Here is a 23,103-nt window from a genome sequence, read left to right as displayed (position 1 = left end):
ACTGACTATTGACAAAAGAGAAATCCTTCAGTGGTGACAGCAGCGTTTAAGTGATCTAACACACTGTCCGACATCAGAAACAAGACATTAATAACAGTAATTGATCAGCCAACATGTAATAACATGGATGCAGCCCCATCCTGTGACAAAGTCAGCACTGCAGTCAGTGCCACAAAGAAGTTCAGGGCTCCTAGATCTGATGGCATTCCTGCAGAAATATTCCAGTATGGAGGTGAGATCCTGCTGAGGTGACTGCAAAGACTATTTCTCAATACGCGGAGTACAGAAGATGTACCGCAAGACTTCAAAGACACCACCATTGTCACCATATACAAAAGGAAAAGTTAAAAGTCCAGTTGTGGTAACTATTGCGGTATCTCATTACTCTCCATGGCTGGAAAGATTCTGACTAAAATATTCTTTGATCATCTACTATGCAACATAGAATCATAGAACTGGAAGGGACCTCGAGAGGTCATCTAGTCCAGTTCCCTGCACTCAAGGCAGGACTAAGTATTTAGACCATCTCTGACAGGTGTTTGTCCAACCTTCTCTTAAAAATCCCCAATGATGGAGATTCCACCACCTCCATAGGCAATTTGTTCCAGTGCTTAACCACTCTGACAGTTAGGAAGTTTTTCCTAATGTCCAGCCTAAATCGCCCTTGCTGCAATTTAAGCCCATTGCTTCTTGTCCTATCCTCAGAGTTAAGAACAATTTTTCTCCCTTCTCCTTGTAAAAACTTTTTATGTACTTGAAAACTGTTATCATGTCCCCTCTCAGTCTTCTCTTCTCCAGATTAAACAAACCCATTTTTTTTCAATCTTCTCGTATAGGTCTTGTTGACCTTTCCTGGACTTTCTCCAATTTGTCCACATCTTTCCTAAAATGTGGCGCGCGGAACTGGACACAATATTCCAGTTGAGGCCTAATCAGCATGGAGTAGAGCGGAAGAATTACTTCTCATGTATTGCTTACAATACTCCTGCTAATACATCCCAGAATGATTATTTTTTTTGCAACGGCGTTACAGTTAACTCATATTTAGCTTGTGATTCACTATGACCCCAAGATCCCTTTCTGTAGTACTCCTTCCTAGGCAGTCATTTCCCATTTTGTATGTGTGCAACTAATTGTTCCTTCCCAAATGGAGTACTTAACATTTGTCCTTATTGAATTTCATCCTGTTTACTTCAGACCATTTCTCCAGTTTATCCAGATCACTTTGAATTTTAATCCTATCTTCCAAAGCACTTGCAAACCCTCCCAGCTTGGTATCATCCTCAAACTTTATTAAGTGTACTCTCTATACCATTATCTAAATCATTGATGAAGATATTGAACAGAACCGGATCCAGAACCGATTCCTGCGGGATCCCACTTGTTATGCCCTTACAGCATGACTGTGAACCACTGATAACTACTCTCTGGGAATGATTTTCCAACCAGTTATACACTCACCTTGTAGTAGCTCCATCTATGTTGTATTTTCCTAGTTTGTTTATGAGAAGGTCGTGTGAGACAGTGGGTATGTCTACACTTACATTTTATAGCGCTCTAACTTGCTGGCTCAGGAGTGTGAAAAATCACCCCCCTGAGCACAGCAAGTCTGAGTGCTTTAAAGCGCTAGTGTAGACAGGCTCTGAGCGCTGGGAGCCGGGCTTCCAGCACTCAGAGGTAATCCCCTCAGCAGCACTTTGAAGTTTCCATTGTAGACATACCCAGTATCAAAAGCCTTACTACAGTCAAGATATACCACATCTACCGCTTCCCCACTATCCACAAGGCTTGTTACCCTGTCAAAGAAAGCTATCAGGTTGGTTTGACACTATTTGTTCTTGACCAATCCATGCTGACTGTTATTTATCACCTTATTATCTTCTAGGTGTTTGCAAATTGATTGCTTAATTATTTCCTCCATTATCTTTCTGGGTACAGAAATTAAGATGACTGGTCTGTAATTTCCCAGGTTGTCCGTATTTCCCTTTTTATAAGTGGGCACTATATTTGCCCTTTTCAAGTCTTCTGGAATGTCTCCCATTTTCCACGACTTTTCAAAGATAACTGCTAATGGCTCAGATATCTCCTCAGTCAGCTCCTTGAGTATTCTAGGATGCATTTCATCAGGCCCTGGTGATTTGAAGATATCTAACTTGTCTAAATAATTTTTGACTTGTTCTTTCCCTATTTTAGACTCTGATCCTACCTCATTTTTACTGGCATTCACTATGTTAGATGTTCAATTGCCACCAACCTTCTTGGTGGAAACTGAAATTAAGAAGTCATTAAGCACCTCTGCAATTTCCACATTTTCTGCTGTTGTCTTTCCCCCCTCATTGAGTAATCGGTCTACTCTGTCCTTGGTCTTCCTCTTGCTTCTAATATATTTGGAGTACTTGTTTCCTTTTATGTCCCTAGCTAGTATGATCTCATTTTGTGCCTCGGCTTCCCCCCACCCCGTCATTAACTTCACACTACTGGAATCGCAATGCAGTTTTGGGCCAACATGAGGTATGGCAGACTTGATATTGGTAGTCCATCAGATGCATAAGAAATGCAGATAACAGCAACCTGTCTTTATAGACCTGGCTAAAGCATTTGACACCATCAGTAGACATGGCCTTTGGTAAGTGTTATGTAAGTTTTGTTGTCCAGAAAAATTGACCAACATTCTGAGACTATTTCATGATGGAAATAGTAGATGGTGTTCTGTCCAACCCATTTCTTATTACTAATGGTATTAAGCAGGGCTCCATTATTGGTCCACTCTTTTTCAATCTCTTCTATGCATCAATGCTTGATGATGCTACAAAAGACCTGAATGCCAGTATCAGGATAAATTTCCAATCCTCAGGAAAATTATTTAATCTGAACAGGCTGCAATCTTCCATGAAGATCTTCAAGGCAATTATTTATGAGCTGCTGTATACCGATGACTGTGCTCTAGAGATACATACTCCAGAAGATATACAATGGATTACAGACAGATTCACGCAGTCTGCAGAGAGGTAAGGGGTGACAATCAGTCTGAAAAAGACAGAGGTCATGTCACCAGGAAAACCCTACATGAAACCAAAAGTCACTATCAGCAACACACATCTGAATGCTGTTACAGACTTTTACTATCTTGGTAGTATATTGTCGAATGATGTTACTGTAGACAAGGAGCTGACAAGTTGTATCAACAAGACCAGTTCATCATCTGTCAAACTATAAGGCAGTCTGGCAGCAACATGTTACTAAGCTTCAAACTTAGTTAAACTCTATAAAGTGGTTGTACTGTCAAACTTCTTGTATGGGCATAAGACCTGGACCTGCTACAGGCATCATATTAAGCTGCTAGATAGGTTCCATTTACAACATCTGTATGCCGTACCTGGCATCAAATATGGCAGATAAGGTTACCAATAATGAGGTTCTGGAATGTAGTCACTCTACACAAATTGAAGCCATGTTTATCAAATCACAGTTACCCTGGGCTGGTCGTGTGTTGAGGATGGATGACACCAGCATGCCAAAGCAGTAGCTGTCTGGCAAACACAGTGTGCAACTGCATATGAGGCAGCACAAGAAACGCTTCAAGGACACACTGAAACATAACTTGAAACAGTTCAATGTTGATTTTGACAGCTGGACTGATGTTTACAGATCATGCTGGCAAGCAGTGGTCAATGATGGATTTACCCAATTCAAGATTAACTGCAGTATGGATCTTAAAGGATACAGGCAGAGTTGTAAACCTCGGCAGGCACAGACTATAATCCCTTCCTCGGCATCAAGACATAAAACCGCCATCAGCATCATCTTTGGTCATGAAGGACAACAACAACGTGAGCTATTAAATAGATGTCTGCTGGATAGCATGTGGTTAGATTATGGGGATACAGAGTAAGGAGTAGAACTCAAGACATTATGGATCCTACTTTGTACTTAGACCTCAAGCTCACATTTCCTTTCATATACAGATATGAACTATGAACTTCCACCTTCCTTTTCAATGTATTAAGCTTAGCTATAAAATGGTTTCTATTGATGTTGTTATCTCTACAATAAACTGAAAAGAGTTTTTATCTGAATCTTATAATAGGAGGCATGGCAAAATGCACTTGGAATTGTGAATTTAAGAACATAAGAATGGCCATACTGGATCAGACCAATGTTCCATCTAGCCTAGTACCTATTTTCTGACAGTGGCCAATGCCAGATGCTTCAGAGGGAATAAATAGAACAAGACAATTATCAAATGTTGTCCAGTCCCAGCTTTTGGCAGTCAGAGGTTTAGGGACACCCAGAGCATGGAATTGCATCCCTGACCATCTTGGCTAATACCCATTGAAGGATCTATCCTCCATGAACATATCTAATTCTCTTTTGAATACTGTTATACTTTTGGCCTTCACAACATCCCCTAAAGATGAGTTTAACAGATTGTCTGTGCATTTTGTAAAGAAGTTCTTCCTTATATTTGTTTTAAACCTGCTCCCTATTAATTTCATTGGATGACTTTCACTTTCTCCCCACCAGTCATGATTTTATAGACTTCTATCATATGCTCCTTTATTCATCCAATTTCTAAACTGTACAGTCCCAATCTGTTTAATCTCTCCTCATATGGAAGCTGTTTTATACCCCTAATAATTTTTGTTGCTCTCTCTGTACTTTTTCCAGTTCTAAGATAGCTTTTTTGAGATGGGGCAAGCAGAACTGCATGCAGTATTAAAGGTGTGTGTGTACTGTGGAATTTGTATAGTGGCATTATATTTTCTGTCTTGTTATCTCTTTCCTAATGGTTCCAAACATTCTATTAGTTTTTTTGACTGCTGCTGCATATTGTGCAGATGTTTTCAGAGAAATATTCATGATGACTCCAAGATCTCTTTCTTGAGTGGTAACAGCTAATTTAGCTTATTAAGTGGCTGTTGGATGGCTCGGCAAGCACTACAAATGCTATAAGAAGCTAATTCAGACCCCATCATTTTATATACATAGTTGGGATAATGTTTTGCAATGTGCATTACTTTGCATTTATCAACATTGGTTTTCACGTGCCATTTTGTTGCTCAGTCACCCGGTTTTGTGAGATCCCTTTGTAACTCCTCACAGTTAGCTTTGAACTTAACTATTTTGAGTAATTTTGTATCTTCTGCAAACTTTTCTACCTCACTGTTTACTCCTTTTCCCGATCATTAATGTTGAACAGCACTGATACCAGTACAGATCCTTGGGGGACACCACTATTTATCTCTCTCTACTGTGAATACTGACTATTTATTCCTACCTTTTGCTTCCTATCTTTTAACCAGTTACTGATGCATGATAGGACCTTCCCTCTTATCCCATGACTGCTTACTTTGCTTAAGACCCTTTGGTGAGGGACAATCTCAGACTGGATCACCCTTTCCACACATTTGTTGACACCCTCAAAAATTCTAATAGATTAGTGAGGCATGATCTCTCTTTACAAAAACCATGTGTGCAATGTCATGGGGTTCACTCACCACTAGGGGTGCCTCCTCCTGGCCACTCTGGGGATTAGCTCCTTCCACATGCTGCACTTTCCTTTGGCAGTCTCTCCACCCATCTTTGCAACTCCAGGTACTCCTTCGTAACTTGGCCCTCAAGCCAGGTCACTATGCGCCCTCATCTTTCGGGGTATCAAAGTCTTTCAGGACAAACTGTCCCAGGAAGTCCGCTCTCCCCGCCTGGTCTGTGCCACTTCCCCAGTGCCTGGTAAGGGAACCTGAGCCCACTCTCTACTCCAGGACCCAGTTCTGGGGCCCTCTCATCAGCACCCAAGATCTGTCCTATCCCATACCTTGCTGCTTTTCCCCTGAGCCTTTCCTACCTTTCTGGCTCTTCCCGAAGTCTGGGTTTGCCACTCACACACCCTCCTCCCAGGGAGTAACTGTAGACTATCCTCTATAGTCCCAAACATACCTCCCTTCTTCCAGAGGGTGACTGCAGACTCCTTCCCTGCAGCGCCTAGCTGCTCTCAGCTCCTGGGCTTTATACAGGCTCCTCCTGTTCCTGCCCAGTCGAGCCTTATCTAATTAATCCCTGCTCCCTGACTCCTCCAGATGCAGTCTGGGGACTTAATTGGCCTAGCTAGCCAGTGTAACCCCACAGACCTTGTGTGGGGTGGACACCCCATCACATGCACCTCCTTTTGTGTGACGGTTTCCATTTATGCATATAACTAGCTGTTTATGTGCACAGTCACAGGAAATGGACATTCAGGGTTGGCATGCAATAGTTCATGTGTTTTTACACACATTTGTGAGAATTTGACCCATCTTGTCTAATTTTTAAAACTTACTTAGCTGTTAGACAAATCAAAGGACAAAGATAGAATGATTTTAAAGTTACTGCTGTGATTAAGTTTAGGCCTTGTCTACACTAGAAACGATTTGTCGGTATCACTACGCCTGTACAATTATAACCGCAAACATTCCAAGTGTAGATGCAATTGACACCAACAAAAGAGTGCTTTGCTGGTATGGCTTATACCAGTTCCCTGAAAAAAAGTTTTTGTTGGTAAAGTAATTGCATCTACACGAGGGCTTTTGATGGTATAAAAATGTCATAAAAAGAAAAATCACAGCCCTAAGAGATATTACCACACTGGCAAAGGCATCTAATATAGACGAAGACATAGTGAAAGAATTGTTTTGTTCTGAGCACCCTTTCAGATTTCAAATCAGGCTAATCTCTTTGATTGTTGATAGGTTTCAGAGTAACAGCCATGTTAGACTGTATTCTCAAAAAGAAAAGGAGTACTTGTGGCACCTTAGAGACTAACCAATTTATTTGAACATAAGCTTTCGTGATCTACAGCTCACTTCATCGGATGTTGATGATCATGTAGACAATTCAAGTGTGAGAGTATTTGGATATAATGGACAATGAGGAAGTGTTGGAGTAATCAGTGGAGCATGCAAAAGGACTGATTAAATTGACTTGCCTTGTGATCAACAATTTTTAATTTTAAAAGTTCATTGTGACTTTGTGATTAATTTAAATCCTGTCTATTTTGACATCTACTTCAGACACGCAGAATCAGCCTACTCAAAGCCAAATAAATTATATTGTTCTCTAGCTCTCACTTCCCTTCTTTCCATTAACTTGGTATACTTGGAATACTGTATACAGGGCTTCTCCCTATTTCACGTGCTGTTCTTTGGTAGACATTATAAGAAAGATTAACTTCATAGACTGCCTTTTTTAAAGCTCAGTTTCATTTTTAGATGTACTGGATGCAGAGAGAAGAGATGTGTTTAGGTTCTTCTGAGAGGCATTGTGTTACAGAGAATTGAACAGGGTGCTGGGGGCACGGGGATAGTGGGTAATCCCACTTCTATTTTTGAGTCATGCAACTTTGTGTAAGTCACACTAGATCAAATCCCAATTTTATTTTACAATTTAATTGACTTCACCTGAGTTGTACATTAGGTCAGAATTAGACCCTGTGTCTGTTACTTCCACTGTCAAATGTTGATAATGCTTACCTACCTCACCTGCAGTCAGAAAGGGTTCCCAATGAGTACAAGTTGTTGTTTCTCTTGTCATCCACTTCTTTTAGGGCTACTTATGTCAGGTAGCTCACATCATTCTGAATTGTAGGAATGAGTATGTCATGGAGAATATGATGATGATGTCCTTTTAGCAGAAACTGAGGTTTCTGATCTGCTAGGTGAAGGAAAAAAAAGAGATGTGTACAGGTTCCTGTCATGAAACAACCATTTTACTAGAACGCCATGTCAGTTAGTTACTGCAAATGTTACTGTATGTACTGCTACCAATTCCTGCAATCTCTTTCCTGTTTTCTTCATTGGAAATCAGACCCCTGACAACAATCAGTTACATCTATGGACCTTTAATTTCTGTGGATTTACACCAAGGGAAAATCTGGCCCAGGAACAATAATAATTCTATAATTGGACACTTCACTCAGTTACATCATATTGTAGAACTGCTTCCTTGTCCAGTGTTTAGGGTAAATATTGTGACTGAAAATTCTGTTTTTCATTTTCTTCATTTAGAAGTGAAACTTAATTAAAAGATGATGGCTAATACAGTAGCACTATTTATTTCTGGATAGATGCAGCAGATGAGTGCTTAGTTTTCATTGAACTGGAGATCATAATGTGATAGGGTCTTTTTAGTTTAATATTCAATAATTCAGTTAAATATCTATATATTAGCCTCGCTATTGAAGGGGGGTTACGGAAGTAATCTATTTTTATATTGAATATTATCGTTCTATTCCTACTGTTTCTATAGATGGTCTTTATTGCATGGATTTCAAAGGATGCTGCTCTTTCCATGGGACTGTATTTAATTTTGTCACTCAAAAGCTTGTCTCTTCACCAACAGAAGTTCGTCTCAGAAAATATATTACCTCATCCACCTTGTCACCCTATCCAATGTTACTGTTATTTGAGACCCTGATTCAACAAAGCACAAACATGTACTTAACTTTAAGCATGTGCTTTAGTCCCATTTAAGTCAATGGAACTTAAGCAAGTGCTTAAATAAACTTCTGAATCAGTGCCTGAGTTAGGTGTTTCATGCAGCCTTTCATGTCATATCACAGTCGTATCTGATTTATAATACTGTGTGTATATCCTTCATAATTTCATAACATAGCAGTAGGACACTGTGCCTATGTTTTCTTTTTGCAAAGTTATAATGTAAAGGTATTATAACATTTTGACCTTTTATTATATGAACACACCTCACTGGAAGACACATCTGGAAATTGTTATTAACTGTATTGTATTTTAATTGTATGAATTATAAAGTACATATTTTGGGTATTTTTAGATGCACATTTTTAAAGATGTAGTTATGTGTTCACCTGGCTGGTGTACATCAGGTGCATGCAGAGTTGTGCCTTTAAAAATCTGTTCTGTAACTGCTTCGTGATAGAGAAATTTGCAGAGACATAAGTTCATATATTATTTTATATTCAAAATAACAATTTGTTAACATTTGATGACTGTGGTTATGGTGCAGAGATTTATTTCCTTGTCAAGGCAGTGGACTCAGGCTTTTACTTAAAGCAATGCTTGTCCTAGGTAGTTATTTCATTCATCTAATCCATTCTGAACTGTCTTCCTCTTTATTCTTCCAGTAGTGTGATCTTTACTACTACGGTATTCTAGCTATTAGCTGTTCAGTGTGAGATAGACCTTCACTGTTTCACCCTTTCATGAGAATTATTTTTCCGACTGTCAAGGCTATTATGAGCCATTTTGTCAATAGTAAAGGTGTATTAATTTGGAAGGACAAGGAGTCATATAATGTCTTGATTAGGGGATATTTGTTTCTAAGGCTGTGGAGAGGTTATTAAGTATTTCTGGCCAAAAAATCAGTTCAGAATATGAAAATCTTATTGTGAAATACTAGCTGTTTGCTGATGTTCAGAGAATTGTAATCCTTCGCAGACGTTTCTTTTATCCAGTCATCCTGATTTTGAGGGTGACTTCAACAATCATAGTTTGTAGCAGGGGATCTTTGCATGGATCCATAGACCAGTTTGGGAAGAACAATGTTTACCACACTGACCACAGAGCCATTGTCTGGTTGTGTTGACAACCATGTTGTTTCTGTACCTGGCGCTGTGCTTCCAGCTGTGCAACATCTTCTCAAAGTTGCAGACACCCATGCTTACAGCATGGTGCCATGCTATGTGGTCAGCTGCCAGATGCTCGAAGATCAGATCAGAACTATTCATCGTATGCAGATTTTGTTTTGAGTATCTTTGAAGCGTTTCATCTCCCCTCCACATTTACAATTGCCAGAGCTTAATTTGGAATATAGTATTTGTTTTGATAGACAGGTCTCAGGCATATGAATTATATGACCAGCCCATCCCAGCTGGACATAAATCAAATGAGCCTCAATACCAACCAAACCGGCTTTTGCCAAAACTTCTGTGTTGGACACCCAATCCTGCCATTTGATGCCCAGAAGATGTTGTGTGTCACAAATGGAAACTGTCAAGCTTCTTAATGTGCCATTGATAACAGGGCCATGTTTCACATCCATAGAGTAATGTTGTGAGGACAGTAGCATTATACACTTTGATTTTTTTCTGTAAACAGGTTCTGTTACTTCCAGATTTGGTGATAAAGATAACCATATGCAACACTGGCTTTCTTAATTCATGGGTCTGCAAAGATGTACTTACAGGTTTATTGCATTTTTACCCTGATAGAGTCCTATTTTATATACTCTATGGGGGGAGGAGGGCTTTACAGTAAAACCTATTGTGTATCTTTCTGTAAACCCCTTAATACTGCTGAGTTGGTGTTTGTCATTTTCCTTACTGTTTTCCAGTCTCTTTTGTTGAACTGGAGTTTTTAGTTCATTTGCCTATTTGATTTTTTTACTTTTGTGGCAACAGATTTGATAGAGTTCAGCTATCAACATATATTATATAAAACCTGCTCTATTTCCAAAACTCTTTCTTGTATGGAACTCTTAGAGGTTCTGAACCTGCATTCTTTATACACCTAAAACTTCCACTGCTTCCAGTGATGGCTTTTGGTGCCCAAGGAATGCAAGATTAGGCTAATTATTTGCACAGCTCTGGCTACTAGTGGTAAAATGGGTTGCTTTGCAATATCCTTGCAATACCGTTTGTTCTCTGTGTTGGCAGCCTTACTGATGTGCCAAATAGTGTATTATGGAACACACACCATTGGCTGTTCTTCTCAAATGTAGATTTCATATGTCTTCAATCTTTGGTTGACTTATTGTGAGTAGATGACTGATGAGAGGAATGTGTCATGAATGTAGTAACAAAATAAAGTGTGCTTTCATTGATTTTTTTGTAAACTGTGAACGCAGAATCGTATATGCAAACAGTATATGTCTTGTGTATATATTTTTTATGTATATATACATACTACATATACAATGTGCTCTATATATTTCATATGCCTCATGAACATATAATGTTTTTAGATATTGCTTTTTGTCTTCCCTTTTTATTTTAGTTTTATATTATTTTCATTAGTAGCTTGGCTATTTTGTAACAACTGTGATCAACTATGCCTAGTTGTTTGACTTCTTTCAGTGAATCTGCCTACTCTGTAAGCATGCAGGTGAATCACTTTAACATGCATTAGTTTTGTTGTATATTCTTGGTTGTTGCCTTGGCAGATCTTCTGCATCAGGAAAAAAAATCACCTCTTGCCATTTTCTTTCACAGTAACACAGAACACACAAACGATGTCTACTCAAACTATCATTCAGATATCAATATCCATAAAAACTCCTCCCAACTTCTGACCTGCAAAAGGCCATACATGCTGTGAAACATTACATCTTGCCTGGGCCTATGCACCATGAAAGGACAAGAGTTGTTACTGAATCTGACCACAAAAACAACTGTCCTTAAAGCGATGATAGGGGAATGGACTAGATAGACAACAGTGAATTAGATGACTAGATGGCAGTTGTTATTCGTAGCTTTTAGGTGATTTATCTGTTTATTAAATTGTAAATCCCATTTTTGGCACCTGTGACCGTTCTGCTGGAAGTAGCTGTACTTAGGCTTCCCCGCTCTTGGAATGCAGTGGAGATGTGAGTTGCCTCCCCCTTCCCCCTTAATTTCAGAGACAAAAAGATCCTTGTAGCCCAGAGCCTTTACACTGGCCTCTCTGGAGGGGAAGAGAAGAAGCCCCAGCTGCTCTTTTTTTTAACTACAAAGCAGGAAGACAGAAGAAACATAGGCCAGGGGAGGGACTGCCAATGAAGAGTGAGAGGAAGAAATAAGATAATCCAACCACATTCTGCACTCGACTGGACATGTGGATGTCTCATTGAGATCAATAGGAGCTCTACATACATATCTGGGGACAGAATTGAGTCCATCATGTCTAGTGAACGCTCACACATGGTTATTTAGCATGGAAGTTGTTTTTGCTTTCTTTTCCTGGAGCTATAAATGTTATTTCTTGAAAGGGTACTAGTTACTTTAATGAAAGCATAAATTAGTATTTATATAGCGTTTTACATAGTTTAGGGAGACTAACTTATTGCAGTCAAAATCTGTATTACTTTAAAGTAAAACAAAGAATCTAATTATAAAATGTTTTATCACATTTATTTATTTATTTTGTAGACAAAGAGGGAGAATCCGAACAAAACCAGCTTGCAGAGGAACCCATACCAGAAGAAATAATGAAAAAAAAAGGAACATAAAGAGATGATTTCAAATGTCATGTTGTGCTATAGAGGTACAAAAGATGTTAATACTTAATTTTCCCCTTATTCTCTTCCTTTCTGATTTGCAAAATGAGCTGGATTGAAATGATTGACTTTAAGATTTTTTAAAAAACAATAGAAACTGGAGATTAAATATGCCTGATACTGAAAATGTCTCACTAGTGTGCTGGAATATAAGGCCCATGCCTGCACTATAAACTTACACTGGTATAACTACGTCGCTGAAGGGTGTGAAAAATCCACACCCCCGAGTGACGCAGTTATACTGAGCTTACCCCACTCTCATGGAGGTGGATTAACTATGCCTATGGGAGCAGCTGTCCCATCAGCATAGTAGCATCTTCACTGAAGCACTACAGCGGCACAGCTGCACTGCTTCAGTGTTTTAAGTGTAGACCTGCCCTAAGGCTCTGGCATTTGTCCAAGAATCAAGTGAAAATGTTCCTTTATTCCTAAATTGATTTGTGACCCACATTTTTTGAAGGCATTCTTTAAATTTTTCAGTAAATGTATAGATTTTTGAGGCCAGAAGAGACCGTGATAGTCTAGTCTGACCACCTGCATAACACATCATAGAATTTCACCCCGCCCATAACTTGTGGCTGAACAAGTGCATACCTTTTAGAAGCCATCCAGTCTCAATGTAAAGATTCCAACTGGTGGAAAGGGTACTGAATTCCTTAGTAAGATGTTCCACTACTTTATTATCCTCCCTATTAAAAATGTCATCTTTCCAGTTTGAACTTTTTTGACTAAATGAAGGAAATATATTTTGCCTCATAAATGTAATACTTTACTTTCTACCTATATGTAATAACTATATGATATAAAATCATGGTGTTCGATCCATATTATTATTGCTAAAATTACTGCTTCAGGGCATGGATTTCCCCTACCCTTTTCTTGAGGATACCATCATATCTGGTAGCATCCATTGATTCAGGGTGTCTAGTATCCTGTTTGCAATGCGGTTCCTGAGGATGGGAAGGTGAAATAGCCATGACTGTGCTACAATCATCTCACAATAGCTGCTGGACACTGGCCTGATCCTCAGGGCCGGCCAGGTTCTCCTGGACACAGAACTTGAGTGGGGGCCTGAGGGTGGCTTTATGCTGTCTGTGGCTTTTCAGGAGGAGTTTAAGGTACAGGTTTTGATCTATAGAGCCCTAAATGGCTTAGCGCATACTGACCAAAGAATCCACCATCCCAGCATGCCAGGCGTTTGTGTTGTAAATCAGTAAAGTGCTTGAGCTGATGCCCTGCTGATGTAGCAAGAGGCCTCAGGGCTTTGGAACCTCCCTCGGGCCATAGCAGCACAGAGGTAGGGTATGCTGCAAAGCTAGTCTTCAACCTTTTTTGAAAAAAGCCGGAGGAGAATTGTTGGAGCAGGATGGTGATTTAAGTTGGCTAGCTTGCTGGCTATAGGCTGTACTGAGTAGTATAGCTGCTGTTTAGGGATACTGAAGTGTTATTTTAGAGGTGGGTCTGTAATTTACGGGAAGGACTTCTAGAGTATATGACAGCTCAGGTGCCTCTGATGACATCCACTATGATAATGTGGGGTGGGGACAGAGGTGGTTTTTCAGGTAGGTAAATCCTAAACCATTAGCTTAAATTCCATGGGGAAAACCACAGGCAGCGTAAAGCCACCTTTTTAGTGTGTGTATAAATGCAAATACATTAATAAATAATTCTTAAAAGTGAAACTCGTAAGCAGATGTGCAGGGCGGGGGGCAGGGAATGGGGATAAGCAAACCTGATTTAAACATTAAGTAGTTAGTCCTGATTGAGTAATCATAATAGTGCATCTCTATATAACTTTTAAAGGCAGCTACAGTGCTTGCAAATTCATATGGCCAGTGAGGGAGACAGTGTTTTCCAGTGATAACAGTAGTGGACTGGGAGTCTAGAGACTTTGGGTTCTACCATGGATTCAGCCACGGACTTGTTATGTGAACCTGGGTACATGTGCCTCACTTGTGTGTAAAAAGATGGTAATAATGATACCTACTTTTGTATATTATTTTGAGATCCTTGACTGAAGGAACCTATATAGGTGCCAGTGAGTTTTATTTATCTGTCAATGAACTCTATCTCAGATCAGGACTGAGCTTTAAATGTCAAATTGTTTCAGACTGGGATTTTAGTAGGTAAATTGGTGAACTCTTCAGTGCCTTACAGTGATAGTTTTTCTTTGTGCACTTTCATATACATTTTGTTAGGCTCCTAACCTGCAATTTATAGTGTGATGCACTGTTGCAGAGCCCCATTGACTTCAGTGGGGCTCTGTGTGCATGTAGCCGTCTGCTTGTGTACCGTCACCTATAGGACCAGAGCCTTAGGCCCCCAATCCTGCAAAGATTTTTGCACCTGTTTAATTTTATGCACTGTGAATTGTCCAACTGAAGTCAATGGGACTGTTCACAGTGCATAAAGTTAAGCACGCTAGCAAGATTGAGGCCTTAGATTGTAAATTGTTGTTTGTGGGGACTGTGTCATCCTAGGTGTCTATACAACATCTATCATATTTTGGGGGACTTCAGTAATAATAACAAACAACCACAGTCATCTGTGTTTTGACATTATCTTTTCATTTCTCTGTTTCAGGATTTTAATGATGCAGGCCAGGATGTAGTTTGCAACTCATGAAATATCATGCTTACTACAGGGGACTATCTTCCACACCATCAGTTAAGACATAAAGTTCCTCATAAAGAAACAAATAAATTCCTCCATCTTTCTTGCACAATTAGAAGTGTAAACCTTTAGTGAGTGGTTATGTGATCTTTACTCATTCATTGGGTATGTATACATGCTTCCTATTAAGCCTTGGCTAGTACGTTTGAGAATGAAGGAGTTTAATTAGTGACTACCAAGTACTGCAATCTTTACTATACATGTTGTTGATGATTAATTCTTTTTGTAATTTTCTGATGAGTTATTTCTCTGTTTCTGCCTAATCAGCAGGCAGACTGCGAAATATAATTGCACTTGCAAGAATATTACCGTCTCATAAGATGAATATGTTTGATGATTAAATTAGGTAGAATAAAGTAATAACAGTCACATACTCAAGGAGAATGACATGCTGATCCTTTGCTTTGGTTTGATGACCTTTATAAAAAACAGAATAGCATTTTAAAAACAATCCAATCTATTTCAAGTCAGTCCCAACATAACAAGGAAATGTAAAGAATCCTCAATAAGCCATATGCTTTTGGAAAATGAAGGAATTTCTCCTCAGTTAAATTAAAAATACCAGCCTTGATCTGAGGTCAACATGACATAAATCACTGAGGTAGCAAAAAATTCTCAAACCTGATAAGAAAACATATTTGCTGCTAAATTTAATTACTAACCTTGATCAGAAATGTGCTTGCAGCCTAGCATTCATATCAGGAAGAGACAGACTTCTGTGCAAACAAAATGAAATATCTGTTGTTTCCTGCATATAAAATAAATCCTTTCCTACCCACATTTTCCCTAATGATAAGCACCAGTTTTTAGCCATATCTATACACAATGTAGTATTCATGAACTCGTAACTGTTCTTCCATGAAATACAAATGTTTGATGTAGGGCCAGCGCAATTCTGATTGAGAACTAACATGCAGAAGACGAAAGATTTGGAACAACTTAGGCAATGTTACTCCTTGAGCTGTCTGTGACTAAGGCCCTGATTCAGGACAGTACTTCAGCACATGCTCATGTGCTGTCCTGAATCGTGCTTTCCTGAATCATGGCCTATATGCTTAGTGTTTGGAGAACAGAGTGAGAGAACATGTATTCACACCCAGAAGGAAAAACCTGGTGCTCCCCTGTCATTCTGTTTGTATCCAGGTATTGTAAGCTCTTTGGACTGTCTTTCTCTTCTGTGTCTGTACAGCTGCTAGCGCACTGGGGTCGTGGTCCATGACTGGGGCTCCTTGGTATTATGATAATATGCATAATACATAATAGTAGAATAGTGTTTTCACTCATTAAGTCTCTTCCCAAGAAGTAAGACAGGAGATGAAAAAGAGGTCTTTGTAAGGTATTGGTTTGGTTTGGCAACCTTTGATTCAGGAATTATGGTGGTAAGAGCTGTTGCTTTAAATTAGATATCCATGGCTGCATATACGTATCATTCAGAAGCTAATCAACCTCTCCTATTCTGTGGAGAATCATTTTGGTGAAAAGGTTGAGGTCAATATACAGAGTTAAAGGAAACCAAGGCCTGCTTTGTTCACTGTATTCCACAAACTCTTCTACTGTAGAGAGGCAAAGGGGAAAGTGCTAGTCCTAAGGGACCTTATGCCAATGGAGGCTCATCATAGGGGAACAGATTCCAGCCTTAGCACCCTCTACACTGCAATCAGGACAGCTGGGGCAGGAAATGTTTCTGCCAGCATTCCTCCAGTTCACCTCCTTCTCCTTTAGCGAAATTCTTTGCAGGTGGGTTATGGTTAGAATCTGGTTCCTTTGTGCAGCTCAGGTGATGTGAAAGGGCTGGAGTATAATGCAAAATCTAGCCTTTAAAGTAAAGAAAATTGTTCATGTGTAATTCTTTTTCTTTTGAAGACCACACAAGATTTCCACTCACCCACATACCAAACCAAACTCTGCTCATTACATTGATTTTTGTTCATCCTGGCAGATAACTCTTGTGTGTTTGTTTCAACAGCGTATTTATGGGAATTTTTGCTTGCTGTGTTGTCAGGAAGTTACTGGATGGTTCTAAGGAGGACCCTGACAATTGGAATAGAGGGATTTGGGTGGGGGCTCAACTTCCAGTACTGCAGAGGTCCTAAAAGCTAGGAGAATTCTTGGACATTGTGTTTCTAACATAAGGAGCCAAGAGTCTGAGTAATTCGATGCTATCTTTACAGAAGAGTTATTACAGGTGAGCAATTTTCTTTACTAGAAATTTAAGCTGAAATTTAATTTGAATGTAGAAAAACAATACTCACTTTGGGATACACAATGCAGCATAAGGTACAGATACTGGTCTAATTAAGTTTGTTTCCCATTATAGCATAATAAAAATAGCTCTGAAACAGCAAGTTAGTGCAACTCTGAACAGCATAGCCTCCTTAAATAGCTGTCAGACCTTGCATCTTTGTGCATGAAGTATAGAACAGTTCCCATTCTAACTTGTGAAATTTGTATTTCTGGAGCTTTTACCAGGTTTAACCTTCATAAACTCAGATGGCTCAAGAAAATGGAATAGAGGGTAATATCTCATGTTCTAGACAAATTTCTGTAAATCACAAGATCACCTTGTGCCTCAGCAAATTGAAAAAACACAAATTACAAGAACAAATTAACTTAGAAAAAGAAAGGTACAAATGACATAACTACAGAGCACTGAACAGGAAAGTATTGTTGTGTAGCTTCCGGATGCCAAGTATATGTTTAACACAAGATCTTGCATGGAAAAGCTGAACCTGCAGTTTTTTGGCTAGGATCTGTTTATTGGGAGGGAGAGAGAAACTGGGTACGCTATTGACATCTTGACTGAAGTAATGTAAACAATGAGATGTTGGTCTTAATGCTATCAAAGATGAGAAGAGCTCTCAAGTTACAGGTAATGGAGAGATGAACAAGATATTTACTAATTATGCAGAGTTTATTTGACTCAGATATGAGATCATTTTTTTTAAAGAGCAATCTCACTTGATACTGGTAGCCAGCGTTTGATATGGTTGAATAAGGTCAAGATACCAGCATGGAGGATATTATATTTTGGGTATGTTTAATGTGATTTAAACATTTTACACATGTACCCCAGCCACGTTAGAAACAGAACACGTTAGCTATATATATAAAAACCTCATGAAAACCAGATTTACTTAACATTTAAAATAAATGTAAAAAGGTACGATTAGAGCTAGCAAGGTCACTTTCCCAGAGTTCATAAAGTGTGAAATATCCTTGAAAAACAGGTTTAACCTTAATGTCACTGCTGGAACTGCTAGATTTGTCAAGAGATGTTGGAGTGGGGCTCAGGGTCCCCAAACTCTTCTGCAGAGGCTATTGTCAGAAGCCAGCACGGCAGAAAGGAAGGCAGCACATGCCATGCCTTGTTTCAGAGTACAGCAATGGCTGCATGAGCGTGTGGTCCTCTCCCTGACAATGCTACTGTGCATCTCTATGAAACATCAAGGCAGTTGAATTTCTCTGGAATGATGTCAAGGAGAAAGTGCATGAGAGGTAGAGATAACTTGTTCTTAGCCAAAAGGAATCCAGCTTGGTCCAGCATTCCAACAGAAGCCTGAGAAAGACAACCCAATATCTATCTTAATGCTGTCCATTTTTCAAATATTAGGTGCTAATCCTAGATTCAGAGCCAAGGGTATGTCATTCAACAAAACATCCAAGATAGGCTAAGGACCAGTGGTGTGCAGAGTGAAGGGGTGAAGAGGTAGAATTACTCCTTTTTGAGAAACTATGAGCCAGAGGCTCAGCTGGTGTAAATTGGTGCAGCACCATGTAAGTCAGTGCAACTAGGCCAATTTGCAACAGCTGAGGATCTGGCCCCATAACTCTGCATTTCCAATTTTCAGGCCTTTACTTGTTTTAGGGTGGTCTTAACTCAGAGTGTTTTTGGATTTCAAATGTTTTATTTTTAAAGAAGTTATAGCTCTAATTAGAGATGGGTCCAAGCCAGGCCATTTGATCTGAGCATCACTGAACTTTTGTAGGGGAGGGGTGCCAGATCACAGATTCAAACTATAATGGATGGTTCCATTCTCTACAACTGGCTAAACCAAAACTCTGGAACCAAACACTCCTGCCATTTGGGAGTTTTCCAACTTTGGATCTGAATTTTGCAGCTCTGGCTCATCTATTGATTTGAAAGGTTTGGATTATTTTCCTTATGTTGTTGATACAAGTTTAGTGTTAATCCCAGTTTAGCAAAGTCTTTGGTCTAGGGCTGAGACCTTTGAGTCCTGATTCCCAATTTTGTTAAATAATCAGTAGATCACAACAAAGGTAGACTTTCTTTTCTTTCCTGGATCATATGAATTATATCTGTTCCTTGCCATTGTTCCTTGTTCCATAGCTATTATAGAACTTCGATCCTTTTTTTTTTGTTTTTTTACATGTAGTTTAGAGACAAACTGATTATAACAAAGATAACAGTGGGAAGGGAGGGGCATCTTTTGATATAAAACTATGTAAGAATTTCCAAATATTAAAAAATACTCTTTAAACTCATAGTAAACATTAAGCTTCTACCAAGCAAGCTATAGGAGAACGCTCATTCTTTCTGAGCTGTGATGTTAATCAGCTATTGTCACTCAAGACACATAAGTGGACATTGAGTTATGAGACACTGTTTTATTTGATAAATGACATTTCCAACTAGTATTTAAAAAATCAATTTCTACATAGCAGTTGTCATGTTTCACCTTATATTTGAACTGAAGTGCTATAGTGAAACTCATGAGAATGCAGATTATCAATCATTTTAACCTTCTTCACAATTTTTTTAACTCCCAGTTTAGCACATATTGAAAATAGCAGCAGATAAGACCATAAGGATTAGGTGGAAAATGTGGAACACACTAGCTGACCTTTACATATAAACTCTGTTGTTGCAAGCACTACACACCTGTGAGCTGCAAAAGAAAGTAATAGATTCTTGTGGAAATAAAAAAAAAACGTATAAAAATTTTTAAACACACACACCAACACACCAGCCTTTTAGAATATCTTCTGTGGCAGTTGCTAATAATTTCTGGATTATAATAAGTAACATAAAACACTTTGAATGAGAACAGCTGTAGATACAGGTTTTGGGGTTTTTTTTACAGATGCTGTATCTATTTTTGAGCAGTGAGTGCATTTGGAGAAGAAGGGACCCAATCATCTGAGTGCTCAGCTCCCAGTGGCTTTATGGAGGTGCTCATCCTCTTACAGAGCTGGAGTCAAAGGGGGAAATTTAGTTTAGGAAGGGAAGGAATTTTGTTTTGTCATCATTTAGACTGTAGATAGCCTTATTAGTCCTTGAAGCCACGAGGGATTTAAAATACAGTATTGCTTATGAAAGCCCAACAGCTGTAAGATAGGGAAAATACATGTTCCTTTTACAAGTGGTAAATATATGGGCATAAGTAGGCCAAAGAGCTAGCTATGAATATGACAAGATACTTCTTGTTAATGAAAAAATAGGACTAAAACTATACTTTTGCGGAGCTATATCTGGACTCATTCTGAAAATTAAGCTTCAACTTTCATGTGAGTTTCACCTTAAATTGATCTCTAGGCTTTTCCAATCAATCTTCACACATTAGATTGCTAATTCTGAGTTATAACGTCCATTTGACAGTCTACACTATGGATTAAGTGTGAAATCATGCAAATACAAGTCACAAATCACAAAAGAAGAGGTTAGCCTCTGGCATGCTTAGCTGACATCTCTAGAGAAATTTCTCAGAAACTGCTTATAGTATAGATCTTTGCCAAGATTGAAGTGCAAGATAGCAAATCCCTCTGGTCCAGTCTAACTCTTTCTACCTTAGTGCAGTAATTGCAAACAGGTCAGGAAAATTTGGTTTCTAGAGGAAATAATTTATCAAAACAACTTCAAGTGATTCCCAAAATGGAATTTGGAATTATGACTCTCTGGCTTATTAAAGTATTGATAGTTGTGATATTGACTTGCAGTAGGAAATTTTACATCATATTGCCAAGTAACACTATAGTATGTAGAAGTAAAAGACAAACAAAACAGAAATTTGCTATTGATTTCCCCCCAGAATGAAAACACAGCAGTCCAGATAGTCAGCTGCAGAAAATCAGTGCAGCTCCCTTGTCTTCTGTGGAGCTATGTCAGTGTATACCAATTGAGTATGAGGTGTTTTAAATATATAATAGAAATACATCCTAAATAAGCTTCCATTTTACACTGTGTTGTCAGCCTAAAGTATCCTGAAACATAGGTGCCAACTCCGTGGGTGCTCCGGGGCTGGAGCACTCAGGAGGAAAAATTGGTGGGTGCTCTGCATCCACTGGCAGCTCCCCGCCCCAGCTCGCCTCTGCCTCTGTTCTGCCTCCTCCCCTGAGCGTTCCACTTGGTCCTGCTTCTCTCCCCCTCCCAGCGCTTGTGCCGCAAAACAGCTGTTTCGCGCAACAAGCCTGGGAGGGAGTGGGGATGAGGGGGAACGTGGCGCGCTTGGGGGAGGAGGCAGGGCTGGGGCGAGGATTTGTGGAAGGATCCAATAGGGGCGGGGCAGGCGCAAGCACCCACCGGCGCCAACAAAAGTTGGTGCCTGTGTCCTGAAAGTCTTCACGTACTGAGGGCTAACGCCTGCCCTGTGGTGCACTAGTGTGCAAGGCTGGGAACATGGGAGTAGGGAGCCTTTCCCACTGCACACACAGCCAGGCAGCTCCCTCCATAGTTCACAGGAATTGTGCTTGGTTATAATGCTGGAGAATGCACCATGTCCCCAAGCTGTGCCTTGCCAAAACTGACCTCAGGTGCAGGAATTCACTGGCAGATGGTTGGGTATGCTCATCTCCAGGGCCAGATTAAGACCTTTAGAGGCCCTAAGAACGGAAAAGATTATTGTGCCCCCCCCATATGTAATTCAAAATAAAAACAATACTATACCATAAAATAAAATTTTATTTTTTGAAATGACACAAAACTTACATGTATGCTGAAATTAAAATAGCTTCTTTCTAGATTTTCTGATTGCAAAATTCTGGATAAGTTAATCGAAGCTGACTCGATGAAGCATGTCTGCTTCCATACACACTAGGGAAAGTGAATCAAGTCTGTCCTGACACATTGTTGTTCTCTGAGGGTTTTTTATTCTTTTCAGCTGAGAAAAAGAGCATTCTGTGGAGCAGTTAGTAATCATCAATGTTAGAAAAATACGTAGTGCGATTTCTACATTTGGAAACACACATTGTATTCCGTCTTTCAGTATTGTGTCATGAAGATCAATGTGACTGAATTTCGTTTTTCCTGTTTCATTAAACTTTGCGTGCATATAACAGTAGAACTGCCGTACTTCTCCACAGAGATTCATATTCAAGTCAACAGGGTATGAGTTAACTAGCTTTTGGGTACCTTGTGAATATTATTCGTCAGATAAGTCCACATCGTTTAGAAAAGAAAATCTATTTGATACTTCTTTGTACACTTCACCTCTCCTCTTCATATGAGCTTCAAATGTATCAATTATAGCGTAGTAAGTAGATGCGCAATATTACACAATGTACACTATATCTATCTAATCTATATCTATATCTATATATATATATGAAAGAAAATGAATCAAGTACGTATAACTCAGAAGAATATATCAATAATAAAACAAATTTATTGCAATACATGACAGGATCTGATTTCCTTGCATTATTTCGATCTACGTTAGTAGGACACCCTCCTGGTTTAGGTGGGGATAAGTAATAAAAAGAGAACAGAAAAACGGGGGAAGTGTGTATAGTGGAGTGTAAGGAAGTCTAAAAAAGTTCTGATTTTTCTCATGATGACTACTTCGATACTTTTTTTGAAATATCAAATTTTTTTTTTAAAAAATCTTTTTTTTTTTTTGGTGCCCCGTGCTTTGCTGGTGGCCTAAGCATGTGCTTATTCTGCCTGTTGGGTAATCCAGCCCTGCTCATCTTCCTTGCTCAAAGAAGCAGCAGAAGATTCCAGCCTGTGGATTCTTGTCTTGCACACAGAACTGACCTTGGATTCACCTTTGAAAGAAATGTTTGCTGCCCACCCTTGCACAAAAACTAACGGTAACTGATTCCTTTTCACGAAAGTCCTACTGCTATACACAGGGCTGGCCTAAGGATTTTAGGGAGGCTGGGGGAGATGATGCGTTGAAATACATACCAAACTTAGTAACTCATTTTTGTTAC

The 23,103-nt window shown here is 39.2% G+C and overlaps 1 protein-coding gene across 1 annotated transcript in view; it reads left to right on the top strand.

The window, feature by feature from the left end:
• Positions 1-22,523, top strand: part of DCDC2C (doublecortin domain containing 2C) — a 116,600-nt gene extending 94,077 nt beyond the window's left edge. The window contains exons 12-13 of the mRNA XM_074947702.1: positions 12,140-12,248; positions 14,845-22,523. Of these exons, the coding sequence (XP_074803803.1) occupies positions 12,140-12,213 (74 nt within the window). The 3' untranslated portion in view covers positions 12,214-12,248; positions 14,845-22,523. The remainder of the gene's footprint in view (positions 1-12,139; positions 12,249-14,844) is intronic.
• Positions 22,524-23,103: the final 580 nt, after the last annotated feature.

Source organism: Natator depressus, chromosome 3 (assembly GCF_965152275.1).
Source record: "Natator depressus isolate rNatDep1 chromosome 3, rNatDep2.hap1, whole genome shotgun sequence".
NCBI classification, from domain to species: Eukaryota; Metazoa; Chordata; order Testudines; family Cheloniidae; genus Natator; species Natator depressus.
This window is presented reverse-complemented; position numbering and strand designations above follow the sequence as displayed.